Consider the following 23,508-nt stretch of genomic DNA (forward strand, 5'->3'; position numbering starts at 1 on the left):
TTGGGTTTTTTTAATGTAACAGACTGACTAACGCTGTCCATTGTTTATGACTGAAAGAACTAAGATAAAAATATCTGAGTGACAGCTAGGAAGAAGTGTGATGATGGTGATGGGACAGAGTGGGGATGTGGTCAGCAGGAGCTTGGAGAAAGGGCTCTAGAATCAAAACTTGGGATGATGATAAGGTCACCACGGGAACAAGCCCATAGTGCAGAATATGTGCAGTAGGTTCAATGGTTGTTGTTCTTTTAAAATCAGGAAACTGAGCAACCTTTACAGAAGGAAGTCAGCATGTATTTGCCCATGTTTGAATGCTAAATAAACACATGAACTATGGAAGGGATGGGATAACTTCTTCCCCTATTGATAACCACAGTCCCTTGGGGGCCATCTATTGGGGCCAAGACCTGAGAGCAAGTGGGGCAGAAGCCAGCCATGTGTGGGCTCCTTCTCCTCTCTGTCTCTGCTAGCCCTTCTCCCACTCTTTCTCTGTCACCTCCTTTCCCACCTGCATGAAATTAGTCCAGGGATTGCATACAATGACTGGGAGCATTACAAATCACTAACAGCTGATATATGACATATAATGCATTTGAGAGGATAGGGTACATCCCACTGTACAACAATGTTTAATGTTGCAACATGCCCTGGGGCCTTAGGGCAAAGGGCAGGTAATTGACAATAATAACAGCCATAATTCAGCATTGTTCAGAAGTTTATTTCTGTCTTATGAGAGAGTTGTATTCTCTCATTCTCCCATGCTGTGGAAGCTGTCATGAGAACCATCTGCACCACAGAATTTACCACTCCTAGAGGAAGGACAATGCAAATGAAAGGGTTGGGCACACATGCAACACTGCAACATTATATGTATGTATATATACAGTGTCTGTACAAATGCTTCAAGACGTTTTGCATATAATGTTTACTCACACACATTAGAAAAACACTGCAAAAAACCTAATCATTGTATAACCATCTGTACTGTCACCTCAAGATTGCTTTCTTGCAGTATTTTATCAGTGTTAACGGGACGTGGTTGGCATTGTGATTTAAACCACAGATCCTAGGACTTGCCGATCAGAAGGTCGGTGATTTGAATCCCCACGACGGGGTGAGCTCCCATTGCTCAGTCCCTGCTCCTGACAACCTAGCAGTTCAAAAGCACGTCAAAGTGCAAGTAGATAAATAGGTACCGCTCCAGTGGGAAGGTAAACGGCGTTTCTGTGTGCTGCTCTGGTTCGCCAGAAGCGGCTTAGTCATGCTGGCCACATGACCTGGAAGCTGTACACCGGCGAGATGAGCGCCGCAACCCCAGAGTCATCTACGACTGGACCTAATGGTCAGGGGTCCCTTTACCTTTACCTATCAGTGTTAACATGTGCATCGGTAATAGAGGGAAGTAAAGGTTGGAGAAATTAAAGAACATAAAACTGCAGCAAACTGGTAATTTATAAAAACAACAACAACAACAACAACAACCCCTAAATGCATTGGTTTCACTCCAAACATGTTCTTGCAAAAATATATAAACTTTTGTTGAAATTTGAAACAGAAGAAAAAAGGTTAATGGGTGCATGATTAAATGGGGGGGGGGGAGGAACAGCTGGAACATATGTGGACTAAAGGGTTAAAATTTACATTATGTTATGATCATAAAGAGAATTTTTATAAAATGATGTTATCATTGGTACTTAACTCCTGAGAAATTATTTAGAATGTATAAAGATGTTTCAAATGTTTGCTGGAAATGCCAAGAACATGAAGGAACATTTTACCATGCTTGGTGGATGTATAAAAAGTCTACAAAACATTGGATGCAAACACATACATTGATACAGCAGGTTTTAAAGGTTAATATTCAGTTGAAGCCAGAACTTTTTCTTTTAGGGTTAATGGATACACAACTGGAAAAGGACTATGAGAGATTATTTCAATATATGTTCACAGCAACAAGACTGCTATACGCCCAAAGATGGAAAGATACCACCCTACAAACTATGGAGGAATGGTTGATAAAATTATAGGATGGCAAAATTAACACTTTTAAGTAGAGAAAAATCATTATTGTCATTTATTAAGGATTGGAAACTTCTTATGGACTTTTTGCAGGACAGAGAAAATAAATTTGTAATATCTGCATCTGAAGACTGAAAAAATATTGGCTTATAGAAAATAGAATTGTTGGATGTTAATGAGTGAATACTATGTTTAGCTTCAGGACAGAGAACCAAAAGTCTTTTATCTTTTTTATATTCTCTCTCTCTCTCCCCTTTCTTTCCCTTTCCCCCTTTCCCTTCCTCTTTGCTTCCATTCCTTTTTAGATTAAATTTTAAAAGCATTTATTTTGGGTATGAACTTTGGTATATCTTTCGACAAGTTATCAATAAAAATAGATTTTTTAAAAAAGGAAATCAGGCTAGGAAATCTGCAACTCCGCAGTCAGGGGGAGATAGTGGGTTGAGGAGAATTTCAGAAATTTCCATATGGTGTGGATTCCAACTCCCATCAGCTCCAGCCACCCTGGCCAATAGTCAAGGATGATGGGAGTTGTATTCCAACAACATCTGGAGGGCACAAGGTTGGGAAGGTTGTGGCTTTCATTATGTCATATACAAGCATAACCTCCAGGGCCATTCTTAATATTCAGCCAGAGAGGTTGTTGTACGGTAGCTTAGGGTGTGGGCAATTCGCTGTCACCAAAAGCTGATAACAACTTTGCCACTATTGTTTTCTTGACTTTCTCTCCACACCCAGGACCACGCAGATATTGAATGGAAGTTTGCACGCACCAAGCTCTGGATGAGTTACTTTGATGAAGGTGGCACTCTGCCACCTCCTTTTAACATCATCCCCAGCCCCAAGTCCTTCTGGTACCTTTGCAAGTGGATCCACAACCAACTCTGCCCGTCTCAGGACCCAGAGAATGATCATAAAAAGCATGAAAACCTGAAGACATTCACGGTAAGGAGACAGTCCCTGCAATCACTCTCAGGAAACTCTGCTTTGTCATTTGGTTCTCTGCTTTTGAATGGCAGGATGATGTTGTAAGTAGGGATGGGGAAGAAATTTTATTCAGTTTGCATTTAAAGGTGTATCTCCCTAAGATGCAGTTTATAAAACAATATGAGAACTGAAACTTGGCTGGTATTTGAAATCTGCAATTTTTCAAATTTTGAAAGACAGCTCTCCAGCTCAGTAATGTGTACAGTAATGCACTCATTAAGGTAATGTGTGCATAAAAATGCATATATTAGTGTACATAACATACAAAATGCGGTGAGGTTTAGTGGTTAGGGTGTTAAACTAGGACCTGGGAGACCAGGGTTCAAATCCCCACTCAGGGCTTTTCCAAACCTAACTTTTGCAGGGGTCCACACTTTAAAGCTTTGTGTCTGAGCACTCTTTTTTTGCCCCAAATCTTTACCCACAAAAATCCGCTCTTTAAAGCTGAAGTGCAACAATCACTTGCTCTGATTCAGTGGTAAAAAGTGGGTTTTTGCATGTGAGCTGTGCCTGGAAAGAGAAGGGCAAAAGGTAAGCAGATAAGCCCTCATTTTGGTAGCTTGCACCCAGTTCTCCAATCTGTTAAGGTCATTTTGAATTCTGATTCTGTCTTCTGCAGCATTAGCTACCCCTCCCAGTTTGGTGTAATCTACAAACTGGATGAGCATCCCCTCTGTTCCTTATTCCAGGTAGTTTATAAAGATGTTGACCAACCATGGGTCCAGGACAGGAACCCTGCTGTGGCACTCCACCTGTCACCTTTGCCCAGAATTAGGAGGAACCATTAGTGAGCAGCCTAGATTTCAGCCAGTCAACCAGCTACATATGATGTGAACACTGGCTTCATTGGCTTCAAAAGGGGGGTCAGATTCAGAGGCTGTATACACACACACACACACACACATAGCCCTGTTGTGGGAGGACCTGACTTTTGAAGAACAGCTGTAGCACAGTGGGTGGGAGGACATCTGGCTCGCATGCAGAAGATCCCAGGTTTAAGCCCCTGTCTGAAACCCTGGAGTGCTATTGTAGACCAGACTGAGGTAAGTGGACCAATAGTTGTGCCTCACCTTTATGTGTACCCAGGACTTCCATCAGCAACTAGCTAACTAGTTCTCATTCACTGGGGCTCTTTTTGACGAATTGCTTACAGCAAAAAAGTTGAAAATATGATGGTCACCCGTTTAATATATATGCGCCTCTTTCATTTCAGGAACGTCATGCTGACAACTTGATTCAGAATCAGCACTATCAGGTAAAATACATTCATTGATGAAGCAGTTTATTTGCATTTCCTTGCTCTGCAATGAGCTTAGAGCCAAAGAGTTTCTTTATAATTTGCAAAATTTGGGTGTGGCCTGCAGATTTTTAAGAACTTCTCCCTCCCCCTACTTAAATGACAAATCTAACATGCGCAGCAACACCATATCATCAACTGCTTTAGAAGCATTTCTCTGTTCCAGTAGAGGTTTGTCACATAGTGGGGTCCTGCAAAATAATAATAATAATAATAATAATAATAATAATAATAATAATCCAAAGCTCCCATGGGTAGGCAGAATGAGTTCCCTCATTGTTTAGATCCAGGTTACGACTTTCTGTTATACTTTCTTTTGGCATCCGGTACAACTACAAGGAGTATTCTTAGTTCGTGAGAGTTAATGCAAAGTGTGATGAGATTCGGTTTGCATTAAAATCTTAGTGTTTCTAAAATTAGACTGTAGAACTGAGTATGTGCAGTTTGCAGCAGGTTTCAGGTCACTTGGTTCATTACATCTCTTTACCCATGTGCATTGGCAAAACACTGCAAAAAGCCGTCTGGCTGTGATCATGCAAACCGCAGAGGCATGTACTGGTAAATAAAGAAGTATTTTTTTTATTATAGCAGTCTAATGGTGCAAACTCAGTGGCCAGGAAGGAGCAGGGTCCAGGTGCTCTTGCAAGACAAAGGAATAGCAATGATTTATCTGGTTTGAGAGCAAGGCCGAAGACTCAGGAGGACAAGATTAGTAGCAAGAGTTCCAAGACTGCATGGGAGCTGCAAAGCTGTCCAAACGAGTTTCTCCACCTTCCATGTGCACCTTCTGCACAAACCCTGTTGAATGTACCAGAGTCGTGCTATTAGAGCAGGGATGGGGAACCTCAGGCCCATGGGCTGGATGTGGCGTTTCAGACCTCTCTACCTGGTTCTTAGGGACGCGGGTGGCGCTGTGGGTAAAAGCCTCAGCGCCTAGGGCTTGCCGATCGAAAGGTCGGCGGTTCAAATCCCCGCGGCGGGGTGCACTCCCATTGTTCGGTCCCAGCGCCTGCCAACCTAGCAGTTTGAAAGCACCCCCGGGGGCAAGTAGATAAATAGGGACCGCTTACTAGTGGGAAGGTAAACGGCGTTCCGTGTGCGGCTCTGGCTCGCCAGAGCAGCGATGTCACGCTGGCCACGTGACCCGGAAGTGTCTGCGGACAGCGCTGGCCCCCAGCCTCTTTTAGTGAGATGGGCGCACAACCCCAGAGTCTGTCAAGACTGGCCCGTATGGGCAGGGGTACCTTTACCTTTTTACCTGGTTCTTGGGACTCTCCCTAAGTCCCTCTGTCCTCTTGCCTCTGACCCTGATCACCACAGGTATGTGGTCCTTGAAGGGTTCCCCATATAGCATCTGCATACAGAACAAGGCCTTGAGGATTTGAGCGTTTTCCATCATAGTTTTTCGCAACCCTAAATTGCATTTGTAGCCTGTTTGGCATCACTAATTCTTCCAATTAAAAGATTTACTAAGATTAAAGGATTTACCATGCCATCAGCTCAAACACATTATGCTAGATTTTTGAAAATAACCACTGAGATATCAGAAGCTCAGATACACTTTTAGATGTGGCTCCTTCTCTGTAGCTGCAACAGGTTGGAGTCTAGCTTTTGCTTCTGGAACAACCTAGGAGGAACAAAGCGTCCATCCTGGCCTGGCCTGCTTTTACTGTTACTCATGGGACTGTATCTGGGGGAAAGGCTGTAGCTCAGTGGCTAGAGCATCTGCTCTGCACCCCAAAGGTCCCAGATTCAACCTGCAGCATTCCAGACTGGGAAGGGCTCCCCATGTGAAACCCTGCAGAGCCACTGCCAGAGCTTAGTGACCAATGGCCTGACTCATTATAAGGCAACTTCCTACATTATTTTGCATTCAAAAAGCAACACTTGAATAGGGAGAAGTAGAGAGTGACAGGTTGTGTGGGAAATAGTTTGCCCCTTGCTTCTGGGTCCTAAATAGAGTTGCCAGGTCAGGTGCATCCCAGACCCTAAGATTTCATGACCCCAAACTGAGACCTAGGAATGGCCACTGGTGATGGGCCCTGGAAACAGAGTTTAATTGGTGGTGAAGTGTAGGACGGAAGACACACACAACCCAGAGTATCTATGCTGTAATTGACAGGGCTGAGGCTTGCAAGCGGCATGCACTGTCTTGCTTTTTATCAAAGGCACTCCCACCCAGTTGGAGGGGGCCAGGCAAACTGGAGATTTCAGAGACAACCTGAAGTTCCTAGCCACAGTATTTAACTCCCTACACTTGAAATCCTGAATGCTGAAATATATGTGGCGAGATGTGGCAGCTGGATCCTGAGCTCCCCCACTCCCTATAGGCCACTCATTAAAAATACTCTTACTGAATTTTAACAGATACAATACATGCAAACAAAACTTGGCAACAAATTAGGATTCACTGAAATAAGACGTGCTCTCTTTCTACAATAAAGAGTTTTGACTAACATTTTGTGCATTATTTATAATCCTACAATATGAAAACATGCTGTGCACCAATTAGTTTTGCAAATGCGAAACCTGCAAATAACCTCTCCATAAAGCATCTGGGATAGTGGTTATTGTAACAGAACTCCAACTCACATATGGCAAAAAGCACCCCAAAAGATTTCAAATTTGTCCTTTTTTTGCAGCTCTCTGCAGGCCATTTTGACAGGTAGTCAGATGCTCATCTGGCAGTCATCTGGCTTCACCAACATCAGCAGGCGATGGCTCATAGACAATTATAACAAGCCCCATTTGGAGCATGGACTGGGACCACTGTACTACTACCAACCCCTGCAGGGCTTGCTGTCAGCAACTTGAAGCAAGCCCCACTTTGGGTTGGAATCAGGCTTACTACAGAGTTCCCAGTTAAGAACGTCTTTATGCAGCTGACCATCGAACAGCTGATCAGTTCTGACAGGAAGCCTTGCCTGTCAAGGAAGGGCGCTTTAAGGCTCCCAATTGTTCCTTTCTAGTCATGTCTTTACTTGATTGCTGGGATGTGGGTGGCACTAAGGTGTAAACTACTGAGCCTTGGGCTTGCTGATTGGAAGGGTGGCAGTTCAAATCCCCACGACGGGGTGAGCTCCCATTGCTCAGTCCCAGCTCCTGCTGACCTAGCAGTTCGAAGGCACATCAAAGTGCAGGTAGATAAATAGGTACCACTCTGGCGGGAAGGTAAATGGCGTTTCCGTGCACTGCTCTGGTTTCACCAGAAGCGGCTTAGTCATGCTGGCCACATGACCCAGAAAAACTGTCTGCGGACAAACATTGGATCCCTCAGGCAGTAAGGCGAGATGAGCGCCACAACCCCAGAGTTGTTCGCGACTGGACATAACTGTCAGGGGTTCTTTACCTTTTTTAGTCATGTCTTTACTTGATCTGTGAACTCACATCACATCATATGTGAAGCAGATGGGTGTTGTTTGCGGAAAATGGGCTTATGGACCAAGTTAGGATTTCTGCAAGGCCTAATTTGGAGCACAGGCTATAGGTTCAACATCTACTGCCATAAGATGTGATAAGAGATAAGGATGGGGAAGAAAGTCTTTACAGCTAGTTAATCTGGGAATGTAGCTCATCTAGAAGAAGGAACACTTTGATCTTAAACCTCTGCTGCCTTGCGGGATATTTTTAGGAGAGGAAACAACTAAGGAGTAAACGTTACACAAACCTGGAGTGCAGTCCCTAAGATGGTTGGATGGACCCTTGTTTGCCTCCTTCCAGCGACTCCTGCAGCCAAGCTGATGCCAAACATATCACTCCACTTTCCTTTGGAAATATGCTAGGATTACATTCTGCTGCTTAGTTTCTTTCACATTAAGACTAACAGCCTTCATATTTGCACCTAATTCAGCCCATTAATCAGTTCTCATAACTAAGTAATCCATATTTAGAAATATGTAGGATCTAATTATATTTCAAATCATATTTCTAAATATATTTAGAAATATATAGGATCTAATATATCTCAAGGATAAATATCTAACATATATGTTTAAACTAGAATTCAATAGATATTAACTATATGTAGAAACTGTTTCCCAAACAAACACTATGCCTTAAAACAATAATTATAAATAATAATATATAAATAACAAAGATATCCCCAGTACATGTTGGTTATTGAAAGGGAAGAAATAGATGTAAAATCAGAATCAATGTTGATAAAAGGGAAGGTATGAGATTAATTAAAGGGAGAAAATACAGAAAGTAAGGGGGAAGTGGGGAAATAATTACAAAACACACACACACATGCACACTCACACTCACTTGCTTATATGAAGCAACAAAAAGGGGAAAGAAACAAGACTAAACTAAGTAAGTGGGACTCTTAGTAAAAAAAAAATGACTTAAAATGAAAAGGTGGGAAAGAAAAAAAGAGGATGGGAAGGATAAAAAAGGACTTCTTGCTTGAATCCAACTTGTAACAGCTCTCTCCTTTTAATAATGAAAATTATGATTCATTCGTATCAAAAAGAAGACGAAGAAGAAAAAATGCTGTTGACATCATTCTAAGATGGTAACCAAGGGGGGGGGAGGATTTCAGTTTCTTATTAGCCTTAGTGACTTATTTTTATTATTTAGCTAAAGAAGGGAAAAAGAAAAATCAATGAATGCTATAAAGTCACAGCTGTTAAGAGAAAAAAAAGAGAGAATTGAAAATTGGACATCAGAAAACCTGGATAAATAAAAATCTTCTTGTGCTCAGTTGGTAGCTCTACTTGGCAGACTTTTTGCAGTTAGTGCTTGGATATAGGCTTCTGCATTCTTTGGTACTGTAAATTTGTATGTTTCCTTGCTCCTTCTGACACAGAAAATAGCAGGGAATCTGATGTAGAATTGCAGATTAGCTTCTATTGCCAAGCATCTTGCTTGGAGGAAACCACATCTTTGATCTGCAAGTTGTTTTGTGGATTCTGGAAATACAAAGATTTTATTCTTCTCCCAAATTAGTGGCGTTTCTGAGGACCGTTCACATGCCATTCTTATAACTCTAGTTTCAGTGCGGAGAAACGGGGGGGGGGGGCGCTTGTCATCTGGGCAGCCTAGGACCTCCATACACACTGCCCAGGCTTACGGCTTGAGGAAGTGACTCCAATGCTGCTAATGCAGAGGTTTGACTTCACCCCCAGTGGCACGCTCCATTGTCTCTTGAAACAGACGGGTGCCAACAAAACCCAATTTGCACTTCCGAAAAACAATGCATGAACCAAAAAACACAGTTGTCCTTTGAAATCTGCACTCCTAAAGCATGTGTATCAAAGGAAAGTACATGAAAATACGTGTATTGGTGGGGAAAAAGCATATAAAATGCATTGTGTTAAGAAAATTGCTTCTAATCTAGTATATTAAAAGAAACACACTAAAATGCTGGTAAATTTTTCTGAGGACTTTGTTATGGCGAACTCAGGCATTAATGTGTGGCAAAGTAAATTTAAGACTGGGAAAGTGAGAAACCTGAGGATAACTGACATATTCACCCACCCCTATTGGTAGTGCCAAGGTGACTTTTTAAAGGGTAACATAAATTCATGGTTGCGCTTCGAGGCCCCCAAGCCCTTCCCCTGAAAATAACTTCAAACTGACACGTAATTTTAGTTTAAGTTACTGGGCAAAATTCAGGCCACAACTTTATTGATTACAGCAAAGTGAGCGGTGTTGGCTTAGGCATTGGCAACAGACTATAACTGCCTCCTGCCTCTCCGGCTGGAAGTCTGAAAGGGTAAACACCAAACGAGAGAGCAACATCGATGAAGACCAACGAAGCTCACCTGGGGTTCCTGTGGTCCTGGGATGGCCCTTTGGACGAGATCCAGGACCCCCAGATTCCTTTACCGGAATATCCTTCTTCATGGAGGGGCAGGTGATGGCTGCCCACACACTTCAATAAGCCAATGCCTAACCGCCAAACCTTACAAAGTTGTGACGATTGCTAAGGGAGTAGGCGAAAACCAAGTGGCTACATCCAATCTGCCAAATGGAAAAAATTCCTACCCAGCCCCTGCTCCAAAGCAGGTGACCCAATCCAAAGCAAGGCCAAAGCAGTAGCACCTAAAATTAGGGAGGGAGGGCGGGTGTTCGGCAACGCAATGCAAGTACCCCCAGTTACGCCACACCACTGCTTTTATGGGCCCCAGGAATCACACCAACTGCCCCAAATGGCCCAAACAACCTGGCATGATCCTGGGGTCCAATGGTTAAGGCTTGGGCCATGCCCGGCAACAACTCTCCCAGCGGGGGTGACTTAGGGGTCCACGCGCAACCAAGACCCTCGTTAAGGAGGATCCCATATATCAGGTGACATCAATGTCAATACCTAAATGGCACTCCCATATTCAGGGTCAGGATGTCTCTACTACAGAATTTTTCAAGTACAAATGTGGGTCATTACCTTAATATCCTTCTTGCAGTGATGGACTATTTGGATGTTTGTCTCATCCAGCAAAAATATACTTATCTTATGCTCAGAACATATTCCACACCTTTCACAATTCCACTCCTATGCAATTTTATTCAGAAGCAAGCCCAACAGATTTTCATAGCATTTGCTTCCTAGTGACTGTACATATGATTGTTGCAGCCTCAATGAGTGTGACTTAACAAATGCAATAAACTGTGCTATATCCTAATGTAAATTAAAGCACTTAGTTTGCATAGTAAGTTCATTTGACAAAGTAAACCAATAAGATAACTGAAGGGAGAAATCAGTTTCACAAAAAACTGTAAGCATATTCATTAATCATTTATATTAAATTACTTAAATCGCTCTAATAATCAAGGTTTTTTTAAGCTTGTATAATAATTTTTTTTGCAGTGCACCCAGTTTATTTATCACTAGACTCACAAATCAATTAGGCATTTCAATTAATGTCCATCCCATTAACTCGACAGCCCGAGTTCAGTCTTTACTTGCAAGAATTACTGCAGTTAATTTAGCATGTTTAAGGTGACTTACAACATGAAAAAATACATAACTACAACACAAGAAAAGTAGTCATAAACAATAAATAAAACATTAAAAAATACACAGCAAATTAAAAAATTTCCACGTAAATCATATGATACAAAATAAAGATATAAAAATTAATATCAATAAAAGCAATAACACACATCCTCAACAAAAACCCATAAGCAATTCCCCAGCCCAAGAGTCCATTCAACAGCCTCAGCGTTTGTAGCTGGAGTCAGTCTTGACCCTGCCCTTCCAGGCCTGGTGGAAAAGGGTCTTCAAAGCAGGGGGCAGGTCTTCCAGGACCCACAATAAAGATGGTCTCTGGCTCTGTATGGTGTCCCCTTCCAGTATACCCATTAAGTGTAGAAGAACACAGAAATGGAGAACACTTCGTGTTTGGGTAGATAAAGATTTCCAGGATAACTCTGGGAGCACTTTCATTTTTCCAGAGATCTTTCCAAGGGCCACACTTGTAAGACGTGTAGCTGCTCCATAAGTGAACTCTTATGGAGGAAATAATCTATTCTTTGTTTTATTATTTAAAGTATTTTTAGCCTGCTCTTCAACAGGGAGAAAGGGTTCCCAAAGTGTCTTACAACAGTCAGTATGAAGGCCAGAAGTCCAAGGAGTTGTAACATGTAAATGACCTAACTGAAAGGGACTACTGCATATCAGAGGCAGCCCTACACAATAAATTAGGTTAACATAACATAACATACAGCACTTGGTTCCAAGTGACCCACATTAGACCTTTCATGAGCTCTGTACTGTCCAAGAGGTAAGGCATTCCTTCCCAAACCCCATTTGAATACATGTGCTTGCGAACCCCAGGGCAGCTGAAAGGCTCAGAGTAGCAGTTATACAAACTGCTTATTAATATCTTTGTAGTATCCTCAGAAGGCTTGAGAGGAGCGTGGGATACAGTGGACACTTGGGTTGCGAATGTGATCCGTGCAGGATGCACGTCTGCAACCCGCAGCGTCCGCAACCCGCAACGGTGCGTCTGCGCACGTGCAGGTTGAGATTTGGCGCTTCTGCGCATGCACAAAGCACGATTTAGCGCTTCTGCGCATGCACAACCACTGAAACCCGGAAGTAACCCTTTCCGGTACTTCCGGGTTTTGGTGGTCCGTAACCTGAAAAAAACGCAACCTGAAGCATCTGTAATCTGACTGTATGACTGTATAGGGATACAAATAGATAAATCCACTTGGTCCTGCCCCCTTATTAAGACAATTTCCACCAAAACACAGGAAGCCTCCTTCAGGGTTTTCCTAGGCTAGCATCAGACCCCTGTTGCTGCTACATATTCTGAAAGATGTTGGCAAGCTTGTGGTCACAATGATACTTCCATTCATATGTGGTGGGAATGTGAAAAATTATCAGCAGTCTATATTCACAAACCATTCTACAGAAACAAACCTATCTCTAACCAAAGACCCAGAATTATCTCTCTTGGCCATCAAAAGTGATATAAATCCCATCCTTGTACACAAGGAGCTGCGAGCTCTCCTGCTAGCTGCAGCCAGCCTTGACATCCCCAAACATTGAAAGTCTGCATTAGGACCCTCTAGGGATGGAAGGCTTGAAAGGGTGTGGGGTGTTGCCTTGCCTGAACATTTGACCTCTCATAGGAGGATACTAAGAGGAGTTATGAAATGAGACCATTTTGTAGTAGATGGGCACAGCTCGGCTGGGCAGTCTAGTAATGTATTTCCTTCGCAGCTCACTGAACACTAACAGAGGTAAACAGGGCTGAGCTTTTGTCCACTCATATCATCTGTTCCACTTCTTTTCACTGAGTGTGCTTTTCTTTCCAATAAAGCAAGCAATACAATTTATGGCTACCCAGCCATTTCATCTATTATTGCTAGTTAACCGCCTAGCATGGATCCTAAGATCAGTTAATGTACATTCCCAACAGGAAAGTCTTTCCTGCTTTCCCCCTACAGCCAACTGTGCAATTATAATTGTGGGCAATTATCCCCTCCACAAGGAGGAGAATTCTGCAACACTCCAGAGTAGCTTCTCGGGAGCACAGATGGCTTCAATGAGCAGAGGGAGACGAACTAAGAAAACAAAAAGTTAAATAGCATGGAATAACTTTAGAGTGATGCCTTCTCTGTGTGGATTGTCATAGGATGAGTTAGCAGTGAACATTCCTCACACACTTAAAGACTATGGATTAGTGGTGGAACATTTGCTTCAGATGCTAAAACTTCCAGGCTGATTCCCGTGTGTCTCTTCAGAGGAGACGCTATGAATGCCTTTCACTCTGGAAGGTGTCATTGGTGAAGGCTCTTTAAACAGATTAGAAAACAGATTATTTTTTAATTTAAAAAATGGCCATTCCAGATGGATTTGGACTTCACATCTGAATTACATGAAAAGCAGAAGAGGGTTTGAAGCCTTGTTTGTGGAAATTGCCTTCCAAAGGAATTAGGTTTCTTGTGCTTTTTCATTACAGGAAGTGATCAGGAACTTGGTGAAGAGATATATTGCAGCAATGATAAGAAATTCAAAAACCAATGAAGGATTAACCGAAGAAAACTTTAAGGTAATGATATGATACTGTCATTCCCCACTTAGTGTATTATGGCAGGCGCAACATAAAAATTGTTTGACATTGTAAATATTTGCAGTATGTTCCTATGCATATCAACTCAGGTGTTAAGTCCCACTGAGTTAAATTAGACTCGCTCCTAGATTATTGGGTATTGTCACTTAAATGTCTTCCATTTTTTATTATATTTGCTAGATGGGTTTCTCACAGCTGGACCCAAACTGACTCCTCAGCTAAGAAAATCCAATGAAAAGATTAAAAAACAACAACAGATGAACAGGGGGAGAAAGATTAGGATTTACCAATCCCATCCCTTTAAAAGAGGCCTTCAAAATAAGAACCAAAAATCTGTGTAAAGAGAAAAGTATTTGCCTGGGGAGATAAATCCCGGGGTATAGGAGGAATAGGGAACCTGATGGGAACAGGCAGCACCTTAGCAGGCTCTTAGGAACATAGGAAGCTGCCTCCCACCCAGTCAGATCATTGGTTTATCCAGCTCAGACTGCCAGCAGTTCTCCAGTGTTTCAGTCTCACCTGGCATCTTTGGGATGCAATGCATGTTCTCTGCCACCACATCACAGCCCTTCTTCCTAGTACCTTTCAGGGCTGGCTCCAATATTGCCATAGGCTTGTGTATGCTTTACCACCTACTAGAACCAAGCGGTGGCTATGGGGAGGAGGCAAGGAAGGCCCTGTGAAAATGTTAAGTGCTGATCATGGTTTGTGTGCATGTGTGTGTGTGTGTGTGTGTGTGTTCTTCTAAATGTTAATCTCCTCCCATCAGCTCACAACCTGTGAAAAATTAAATGGTTTGGGGGTACTAAGGTTGCAGATACCATCTCACAAGAAGGTTGGTTTGGTTGGTTTTATGCAATGTAGAAACTGGGCATTTAGTGTGGTGGTACCTAACTTTTGGAACTCTCTCCCATTACACATCAGACAGGTGCTGTCTCTTATTATCTTTTTGGTGCCAGCTTTTCCACAAGCCTTTTTCAGTTGAGATTTTTATCCAGTCTGTTTCTGAAATTGTGAGACATCTTTGCTGGTCCCAGGTACTCTATCCTCCCCAGCAAGACTAAGGATGTGCATGGTTAATGTTTAGATGAAGGGGCTAAATCATATTGCAGATTTTCTTTTCCTCAACAAAAACTGCTGAACTTCTGTTCCTGATTCTAAATAATGAAAAAGAATTGTTTGCAATTCTTGTACACAGTGATGTGGAAAAATTCATTTGCATAACTTTGAACTTTGCATAGCTTCTCTCAGGAGAGTTCAAACTCTCTCTCTTCCCCCACCCCCGTGACAGATAAATCTTTAGAGTTTAACTCATATTTTCCCTTCCCTGTCTCTCACCCTAGGAATTAAAGCAGGATATCTCTAGTTTCCGGTATGAAGTCCTTGACCTCTTAGGCAACCGAAAACCCCAGCGGAGAAGCTATTCCACCAGCAGCACAGAAGTCTCCCAGAAGGATGACGCTAATGAGGACACTGCTGGAGAAACATCCAAAGCGAAGAGCGTTCCTTTTGGCACAGCCAACAAGAAGAAAGATTTCAATGTGTCGGCTCTGATTAAGACTATGTCTGGGTTCGAAATGGTCAGCGAGAAGCCCAAAAGCAATGGGATCAACAAGCGCTCCTTCATCCGCAATGGAAACAGGGTCCAAAGGCTCTCTAGCTCCAAGAAAGAGTCCTTCAAGCGACTGGGCCTCCTTTTTTCCAAGATGAATGGCCACCTCCCAGAGCCAAACTCAGAGCCCATGTACACCATCTCCGATGGGGTCATCCAGCCACACCTCATGTGGCAAGACATTAAGTATTCTCAGATGGCTAAAGAGCGAGACGAGAACTGCTCCAAGAGTGAAATTAACCTCAATGAGGTGGACTACAGTAGGAACGTCAGACATACGGGACAGAGCCAGTGCCCTGCGGTTTGTTCCAGTTCCCTTCACTGTGCTTCCAGCATCTGCACCTCTAATTCCAAACTCATAGACTCCTCTGAGGACGTTTTTGACTCGTGGGGAGACGCCTGTGATTTGTTTAGGAACCAATGGAAAGATGGACAGGAGGAACAGGTTACCACTCGCCTATAAGTACAGCTATTCAGTAACCTGCTGCAGAACATAACTATTACTAGAAACTGTTTGCTATCACAGATTATTCATAGTTAGGAGGTCTCCTCCCCCCCCCGCCGCCATTTTGTCTCTACTGATGAGTGCAGAATTCATATTGTTTTAGCCGCATTCTTAATTCAAATGGCCAAATCCTTTGAACAACACACAAAAATCTATATAATACATTCTAAGGTTGCTTCATACAGGTTCCTTCCTTTCTTCTCCTGCAATCTCTTTAGGATTTATATATTTTTGTTACAGAACACTGGAGAACCTCTCAAGCATTTGCTTCTTTTCCAACCTCACCTTGGTTAGTGGCTCTGCTTTGTGCCATTTTACATTCCATTTTTTTTCTGGCCGTTTACTGCTCACTAGGATCAGCAGATGCTCAGTGACTTAGTTGGAAGTCAAGAGCCAGGCTGAGACTACAGGCAAGGCTAAGGGTTCAAATATATAATGAGCTTTTCGCTTTCAAGCAATACAACTTCCCATGATTTCAACTCAACTGTATGTCTTTTATTAAGGTTGCATATTGTTTTCTTATTGTAAATTATTACCACAATGAGTTAAAGCTGAGTTCTGGAACTTACTGTTTTCATGCATCAGATGTTTTTCAAAATATTCTGTTTTCTCATCCCTCCGCGTGCACCCCTCCATCCAGATATAGTAGTATGCCATTGAAATTGTCCCAGGGAAATAGCAAACCCTCCCCCCACAAATGCTATTCAGCATGTTTGACATCCAAACACATGTCTATATTTTACATAACAATGGGGTTAGTGTGGATTTAAGCAAATATACTTCATTCACACATCCTAAAACAACATGTGAAACAAACCACAGCCATCCTTTGAATTTTTTAAAATCTCCAACCAAATAATGTGTACAGAATGCATATACTAGGGGAAAGTGTGCATATGAATGCATATATTAGTGAAAACACTACACCCAAATGCATTATGTTTGTGGAAATTGCTTGCAAAAATACATGTATTAGGAAGACTTGCATACAGAAATGTGTATTAGGAGAAATATGCACTAAAATGCTGAAACTTTTTAAAACTTAAGAAACTGATGTGGAAATGTGAATAACTGAACTTTAGATTGAGGGAAAAATGAGAAACTAAAACTGAGAGCTTTTCCCATCCCTAAGCTGACACACCAGCATTTTTAGGCAATGAGCTAATCAGTGCATCCAGAGCAGAGGGCCTCTTGCAAGTGATTATTATTATATTGCATTTGTTAGTCATTTTATACCCCCCCAAAAAAAAAAAAGTTTCAAAGTGACTTAACACCAAAATAAAATACACACAATTTAAAAACAAAGCACAATACCAAATTCCTAAAATGCTCATCCATGAGTACAATAAGGACAAATCCTGCCCTTCCCCACTGAAAGAAAAGCAAGGCAAGCCGAACTTAACCAACAGAAGCCTGAGCAAATAAAAATGTCTTAGCCTCGTGCCTAAAAACTAACAATAATGGCACAAAGCACATTTCCCTTGGGACAGCATTCCACAAGAGTTGAGGGCACCACCGAAAAAGCATGTTATTGTGTCATCAGCTTCTGTACCTCCCTTGGATGAGACACATGGAGAAGGGATTGACAGTACAGTTTTGCCACACACAATTTCTCAGGTGTTATATGAAACATCATATTCCTGTGTTCTGATTGCACAGCCCTGGATTATAATATTTGAGCCTGGGTTGAGTACTGCTGTTAACCACCTCACCCCTAGACAAAAGGCTTTTGGGATGGGGAGGAGAATACAAACCTAGCACATTTGCAGCTCCTGCTGTGACTTATAAAAACTGAATTGTCAGCAGATGACATAGTGGTCCCTATCCAGAGAACTCACAGATAAAGAGTTTTGTGCATACACACATGGGGAAACAGAGAGAAGCCCATAGTCCTCCCAAGCAGGGCTGGAGCCCCTTGATTAGCAGAGGTCATTATATTCTCCTTCCAGCAATCCCAGGGCTATATTTTGCCACCCAAATTGATCTACTTCATGAGATCACACCTGTAAAACAAAGTGTCCGCCATGTAGTACTGACCATTTCACAGTTAAGGAGCACATGTGTTCAGGCCCAAAATCAAATAGAGAACTTTAAAGCAAGGATTCTCTGTTTCATACGAACGGAAAACTCACCCCATTCATAACTGTGAGCAAACATCTTACCTTATCTGGATTAACACTTGATAAGGCTTCTGAGTGGGGCTATTGGGAGTTGAACTCCAAAACTTCTGGAAGGCATCAGGTTAGTGAAGCCTGTGATGGAAACAAAGTTCAGTGTTATTCAGAATCAATTCCTTACCCCCATGATTTAGCAACTCTATATAGTGGCCTTCCAGTCCCAGAGATCTGCCTTTCCTGAAAGCTGCATGGCAAGCTTGCCTATATTGCTCTCATTGGGTAGGTTTGCCAAAGTCTTTCAGATGACTGCTCCGTTTTGAACCATTCATTGCATTTATCAGGAAAGGAGTCAGATTCTGTGCTGGCTTGTATTCCTTGCTATATTGATTCTAGAACACCATTTCCATTCCTGGATATTTAAAGTGCTTGTTCTGGCACAGTAGCTTACCCTTTCTGAACACTGCTATTCACAATATTCAGCGGACGCACTTACAACATGGGTAAAGTTATTGCCATGCATCCTTCTCCAGTTCTGCATGCTGTGAGAAGCTCCAGGGCTAATACCTCAGGGTTTAGTTTCCTTTGGACGAAAGCACTCTTGAGGCTTCAGGTGCCTTTGTAATATTTGCTTTATTTACAAATATGTAAGCAGAACATAATGAAAGCAAACAGCCTCCTATGAGCAGCTGCAAATCCTGCATCAGATCCCCAGAGGACAAATTGTTCAGCCCTACAAAGCTGCATCTCCCAGTTGCTGCTAGAAATGCTCAGATTTCTATTTCTCCCTCTGTCCAATTTAAATTGCCAACTGGATTTTGTCCTCTTTCTGTTATTCTCACACCCTCCTGCAAGCAGAAGCCACCCCTGTAGTTAAATTAACCATTTAGGAAGGAAAAAACATTCAAGGTATGACACAAGGCTAGGCTACACCCAACACACACACTTCACCCCATTGACTGCTGCTTCCAGGAGTGGGGAAACTCACCATGCAATATTCATATATTCACACATTTTGCATTACTAAATATGACTGAGGGGTGAGGCACCAGGGAACTGGAGGGATCTGCAGCTTCCTGTATCAACCAAAATGCAAAGTTCTGAGTAATACAATTTCAATAGCCATGGTAAGAACGACACCAAATGTTTCAAATATCCATTTTAGTATTGCATCTCAGGATTTATCATTAGCAAGCACACCTTAATGGGATTACAGCGTTGTCTGCAACAATTTCTGAGACTAGCTTGATAACAAGATCAAACGCGTCCAATGTTCAACTTCACTGCAGGTAAGTGGCTTTTCTTTTCTTTTTACATTCTTCAGGGAGTAGGTCTAGTAGAATAGGTTACAACAATCTTGCATTACTTTTGCATTAACAGGAATATTTAGAGTTGTCTGCATTACCATTTTCCATTTTCAAAAAACCTACCAGTTTTTAAAATAGGGATGCCCCATTTAATAACAACAGCAGCAACAACAACAACAACTTTATTATTTGTACCCCACCCGTCTGACTGGACTGCCCCAGCCAACCGGGGCGGCTTCCAATGTATATAAAAACATAGTAAAACATTAAACGTTTAAATGTTAAATCCTATACAGGGCTGCCTTCAGGTGTCTTCTAAAGGTTGTATACCTACTTATCTCCTTGGCTCAGGATTCACATAACTCCATACCCTCCAACATTTCTCCAATGAAAACAGGGACATCCTAAGGAAAACATTCTGGGATCAAATCAGAAACCAGGACGACTTCTCTAAATTAGAGATGTCCCTGGAAAATAGGGACACTTGGAAGATCTGCAGTCAGTGTAGGCAATACTAAGCTAGATGGACCACCTGTCTGACTCAGGATTGGGCAGCTTCCTATGTTCCTATGTTGATGAGCATCTGGGGGCTGTTAGAACTGCAGATGAACAGCTGGAGCATAGAAGTGGAAGGTACACTCTTTCTAAAAATGGCAAGAGATCAAATTACAAGAGCACTATTCAAACCAGTCCATCTCATCTAGATTGTCCACCTGTCATGTATGGTCTGGTCTGGATTCAGACCAGGCCCACGTCTCCCAGCCCACCAATATAACTGTTCCTATGGTGGTCATTTTCACAAAAAAACATAATCTGGTGGAATACAATGGTTAATTTCCTGCTTAGTCCAATTACTAGCTAGCTACATCCTTAAACTCTGTGCATCTATTATAAAATATACCCAACTGTACATAACATCTTTCAAGCTAGAATTTGGATTAGGAACATGGTATATTACTTAAAACCAAGTCAAATCTGTCAGGGATAATACTGTCTACACTGATAGCAGTTCCCCATGGTTTCCAGACAGACCTGCTTGCTGATATTAGGGAACTGAAACTGGCACTAAGTTTCCCCCTACAAAGCATGCACTGTACCCTTCAGCGACAAACCTTCCCATGATACAGTTTATCTAAAGGTATCTCAAAATCTCTTACTTCCTGAAGGCCAAAACCATCTCTTCTTACTGTTCTGTTGTGAACAGCCCTGTGATCTTTGAATGAAGGGCAATATACACATTTGAATTAATAATAATAATACCCAAGGTAGAAAAAAATCACCTCCACAGCAACTGTGAATGCATAACATTTGACCTTTCAGGTCACCTGGTGCTGGCTGGGCCCCAAGAGCTTTACCTGGCAAACTAACAATGCATTATATGGGTAGATGAATCTTGCAGCAGTCAGAACTAGTTGTGGATAAATTCCAAGGCATCTGAATTATTAAGCACCTCACTTCTCAACAAAAACATCATGCAAAGCCGAACCAGCCGAGAGGCTCAGAATGCTGTTGCTCCTAGATGTCAAATGAAGCATCTTGATTTTTTGGTCCAGGAGCCTTGCTCAAGTATCTGCAAAATCTAGAACAACTCTCTCCACTCCCCCCGACACACATTCTAATTTTTGCAGCAACCCACTGCAAAGTTATATTTAAACAAAAGAATTAGTGGGCTCAGTGTAGCGTGTAACAAGAAACTAGAACAATTTTTCATGTCTTTCATTAATTCCATGTTTTCAATAATTAATTTCATTTAATTAATTTCATGTTTTTCATTAATTCCAGAAATTTATAAATGCTGTAGTCTAACAGCAAACTTCATGCTCAAGTTTTAAATAGACCATGCACTCTGCTGGGATGTGAGGAACATTCATTGTCAGATCTTACTCATCTACTAGGTAGAAGGCAGCAGAAACTGGCTGCAGAGCTCAGTTCTTAAGGAATCATCTATAGCTGCTAAGTATTGAAGATGCTAGGGACGCGGGTGGCGCTGTGGGTAAAAGCCTCAGTGCCTAGGGCTTGCCGATCGAAAGGTCGGCGGTTCGAATCCCCGCGGCGGGGTGCGCTCCCGCTGTTCGGTCCCAGCGCCTGCCAACCTAGCAGTTCGAAAGCACCCCTGGGTGCAAGTAGATAAATAGGGACCGCTTACTAGCGGGAAGGTAAACGGCGTTTCCGTGTGCGGCTCTGCCTCGCCAGAGCAGCGATGTCACGCTGGCCACGTGACCCGGAAGTGTCTCCGGACAGCGCTGGCCCCCGGCCTCTTGAGTGAGATGGGCGCACAACCCTAGAGTCTGTCAAGACTGGCCCGTACGGGCAGGGGTACCTTTACCTTTATTGAAGATGCTATCTATTGTTTATTAAATTTTTGGCCATTTTGATTTTGGCAGAGGAGGAGCTACTTCCTGGGCAGGTTTGAATGACGGACAGACATTATAGCAGATTCAAGAGGTTGTGTTTACATAAGGACTTAAGGAGGGGGTTGGGCAAGGGATGTAAGGGTAACTTACTCAGGGAGGTAACAGGCCAGATGTAGAAGAGCCTGTGTGTAATCAGATCTGGGACATGCTTAGGAATTTGGGAGAGGATATGGTCAGTTTCATCAGCAACCTAACTCTGTGTTGAGAAATGCATTGGTACTTATGAGGATGGGGGAAGCAGAACAAATAACACAAATAGCCCTCCCCTCCCACACATCCAGTTCCTTTGATTCCAACAGCTTCCCCAGCAGCATCCACTGGGACCCACACTGAGGAGCAGCTGAGAGTTTCACAGGACCTTCAAAATCTTTAACAGAGGTTGTTTTGGATGCTCCAGGGGTTGTGGCTTTGGGAAGTCCTAATCTCTTGTGGAGACCCACAAAGCGGAATCCCATTGGGAAACCAGTTACAGTAATTAATCAATATTGGAGCATCTGTAAATGTTTTGAATCCAGCTTGGGTAAACAAAGGAAAGGATGCAGGAACAACAGTCAACCTAAAAGGGTGGTGAGTTTCATGGATATTCTTAGCCTAACCTACCGTATTTTTCGCTCTATAAGACGCACCAGACCACAAGACGCACCTAGTTTTTGGAGGAGGAAAACAAGAAAAAAAATATTCTGAATCTCAGAAGCCAGAACAGCAAGAGGGATCGCTACGTGGTGAAAGCAGCAATCCCTCTTGCTGCTCTGGCTTCTGGGATAGCTGCGCAGCCTGCATTCACTCCATAAGACGCACAAACATTTCCCATTACGTTTTAGGAGGGAAAAGGTGAGTCTTATAGAGCAAAAAATACGGTACTTCCCATGGACTGCAAGAAGATCAAACCTATCCATTCTTAAGGAAATCAGCCCTGAGTGCTCACTGGAAGGACAGATCCTGAAGCTGAGGCTCCAATACTTTGGCCACCTCATTAGAAGAGAAGACTCCCTGGAAAAGATCCTGATGTTGGGAAAGATGGAGGGCACACGGAAAATGTGACGACAGAGGACAAGATGGTTGGACAGTGTTCTCGAAGCTACAAACACGAGTTTGACCAAACTGCAGGAGGCAGTGGAGGCAGTGGAATGCTCTGGTCCATGGGGTCACAATGAGTCGGACACAACTAAACGACTAAACAACAACAACCTACTTCATGGGGTTGTTGTGAGGCAGGGAAATGGGCAGGGAGAGCCATGTACACCACATTTACCTGCTTGGAGGAATGGTGAGATTTAAATAAAATAAATGCATGCTTTAACTTAATTGTAAACTCTAAAACCAAGGCATTGTCCTGGCACAGAATTGAAGGAAAGGCCACCTTGGCCTCTGCCACTGGCCTGATGACTATATACGGACCACTGGAAAGCTGTTTCTGGGAAGAATATAACAGCAAAGGAAAAGACAAAATGCCCCCATCCGTTGCCCAAAGGGGAAGCTGCAGGGAGCTTGCTTTCCCACTCACTGTCAAAAAAGAACAATGTGCTCTCAACAACCACCTGGCCTGGGTCTGCAGACCTAGTTTAAAATCTAGAGACAAATGAATGAAAACACCACATAGGCATGTGTCCTGCAAACCCACAGACATTTAAATTCTTCAGGCGAAGTTGCACTAAGGCAATTCTGTACAGTATCTTATCCAGAACAGTGAATTGCAGCTATAAATACAGCTCAACTGTATACTCAA

At 42.6% G+C, this 23,508-nt stretch overlaps 1 protein-coding gene and 1 long non-coding RNA gene across 9 annotated transcripts in view; one reads left to right on the forward strand and one right to left on the reverse strand.

Annotated features, from left to right (window-relative positions):
• The window catches only part of TRPC5 (transient receptor potential cation channel subfamily C member 5), a 171,234-nt gene extending 154,051 nt beyond the window's left edge, over positions 1–17,183 (forward strand). For all 7 annotated transcript variants that reach the window (XM_083423493.1, XM_083423494.1, XM_083423496.1 and 4 more), the window contains 4 exons: positions 2,758–2,964; positions 4,220–4,261; positions 13,720–13,809; positions 15,174–17,183. In XM_083423493.1, the coding sequence (XP_083279619.1) occupies positions 2,758–2,964; positions 4,220–4,261; positions 13,720–13,809; positions 15,174–15,905 (1,071 nt within the window). In that variant the 3' untranslated portion in view covers positions 15,906–17,183. The remainder of the gene's footprint in view (positions 1–2,757; positions 2,965–4,219; positions 4,262–13,719; positions 13,810–15,173) is intronic.
• LOC310669724 overlaps positions 8,722–23,508 on the reverse strand; it is a 550,125-nt gene continuing 535,338 nt past the window's right edge. Inside the window, exons 2-7 of one of the 2 annotated variants that reach the window (XR_014507321.1) lie at positions 22,639–23,150; positions 21,649–22,378; positions 19,050–21,337; positions 18,110–18,199; positions 14,721–14,872; positions 8,722–11,640 (exon numbers count right to left, since the gene is read on the reverse strand). This is a non-coding gene — a long non-coding RNA (uncharacterized lncRNA). Of the gene's footprint in view, positions 11,641–14,720; positions 15,179–18,109; positions 18,200–19,049; positions 21,338–21,648; positions 22,379–22,638; positions 23,151–23,508 lie in introns of those variants that run through there. The other variant, XR_014507322.1, reaches the window with a different exon arrangement.

This window comes from Podarcis tiliguerta (genome assembly GCF_965153285.1).
Source record: "Podarcis tiliguerta genome assembly, chromosome: Z".
Lineage (NCBI taxonomy): Eukaryota > Metazoa > Chordata > Lepidosauria > Squamata > Lacertidae > Podarcis > Podarcis tiliguerta.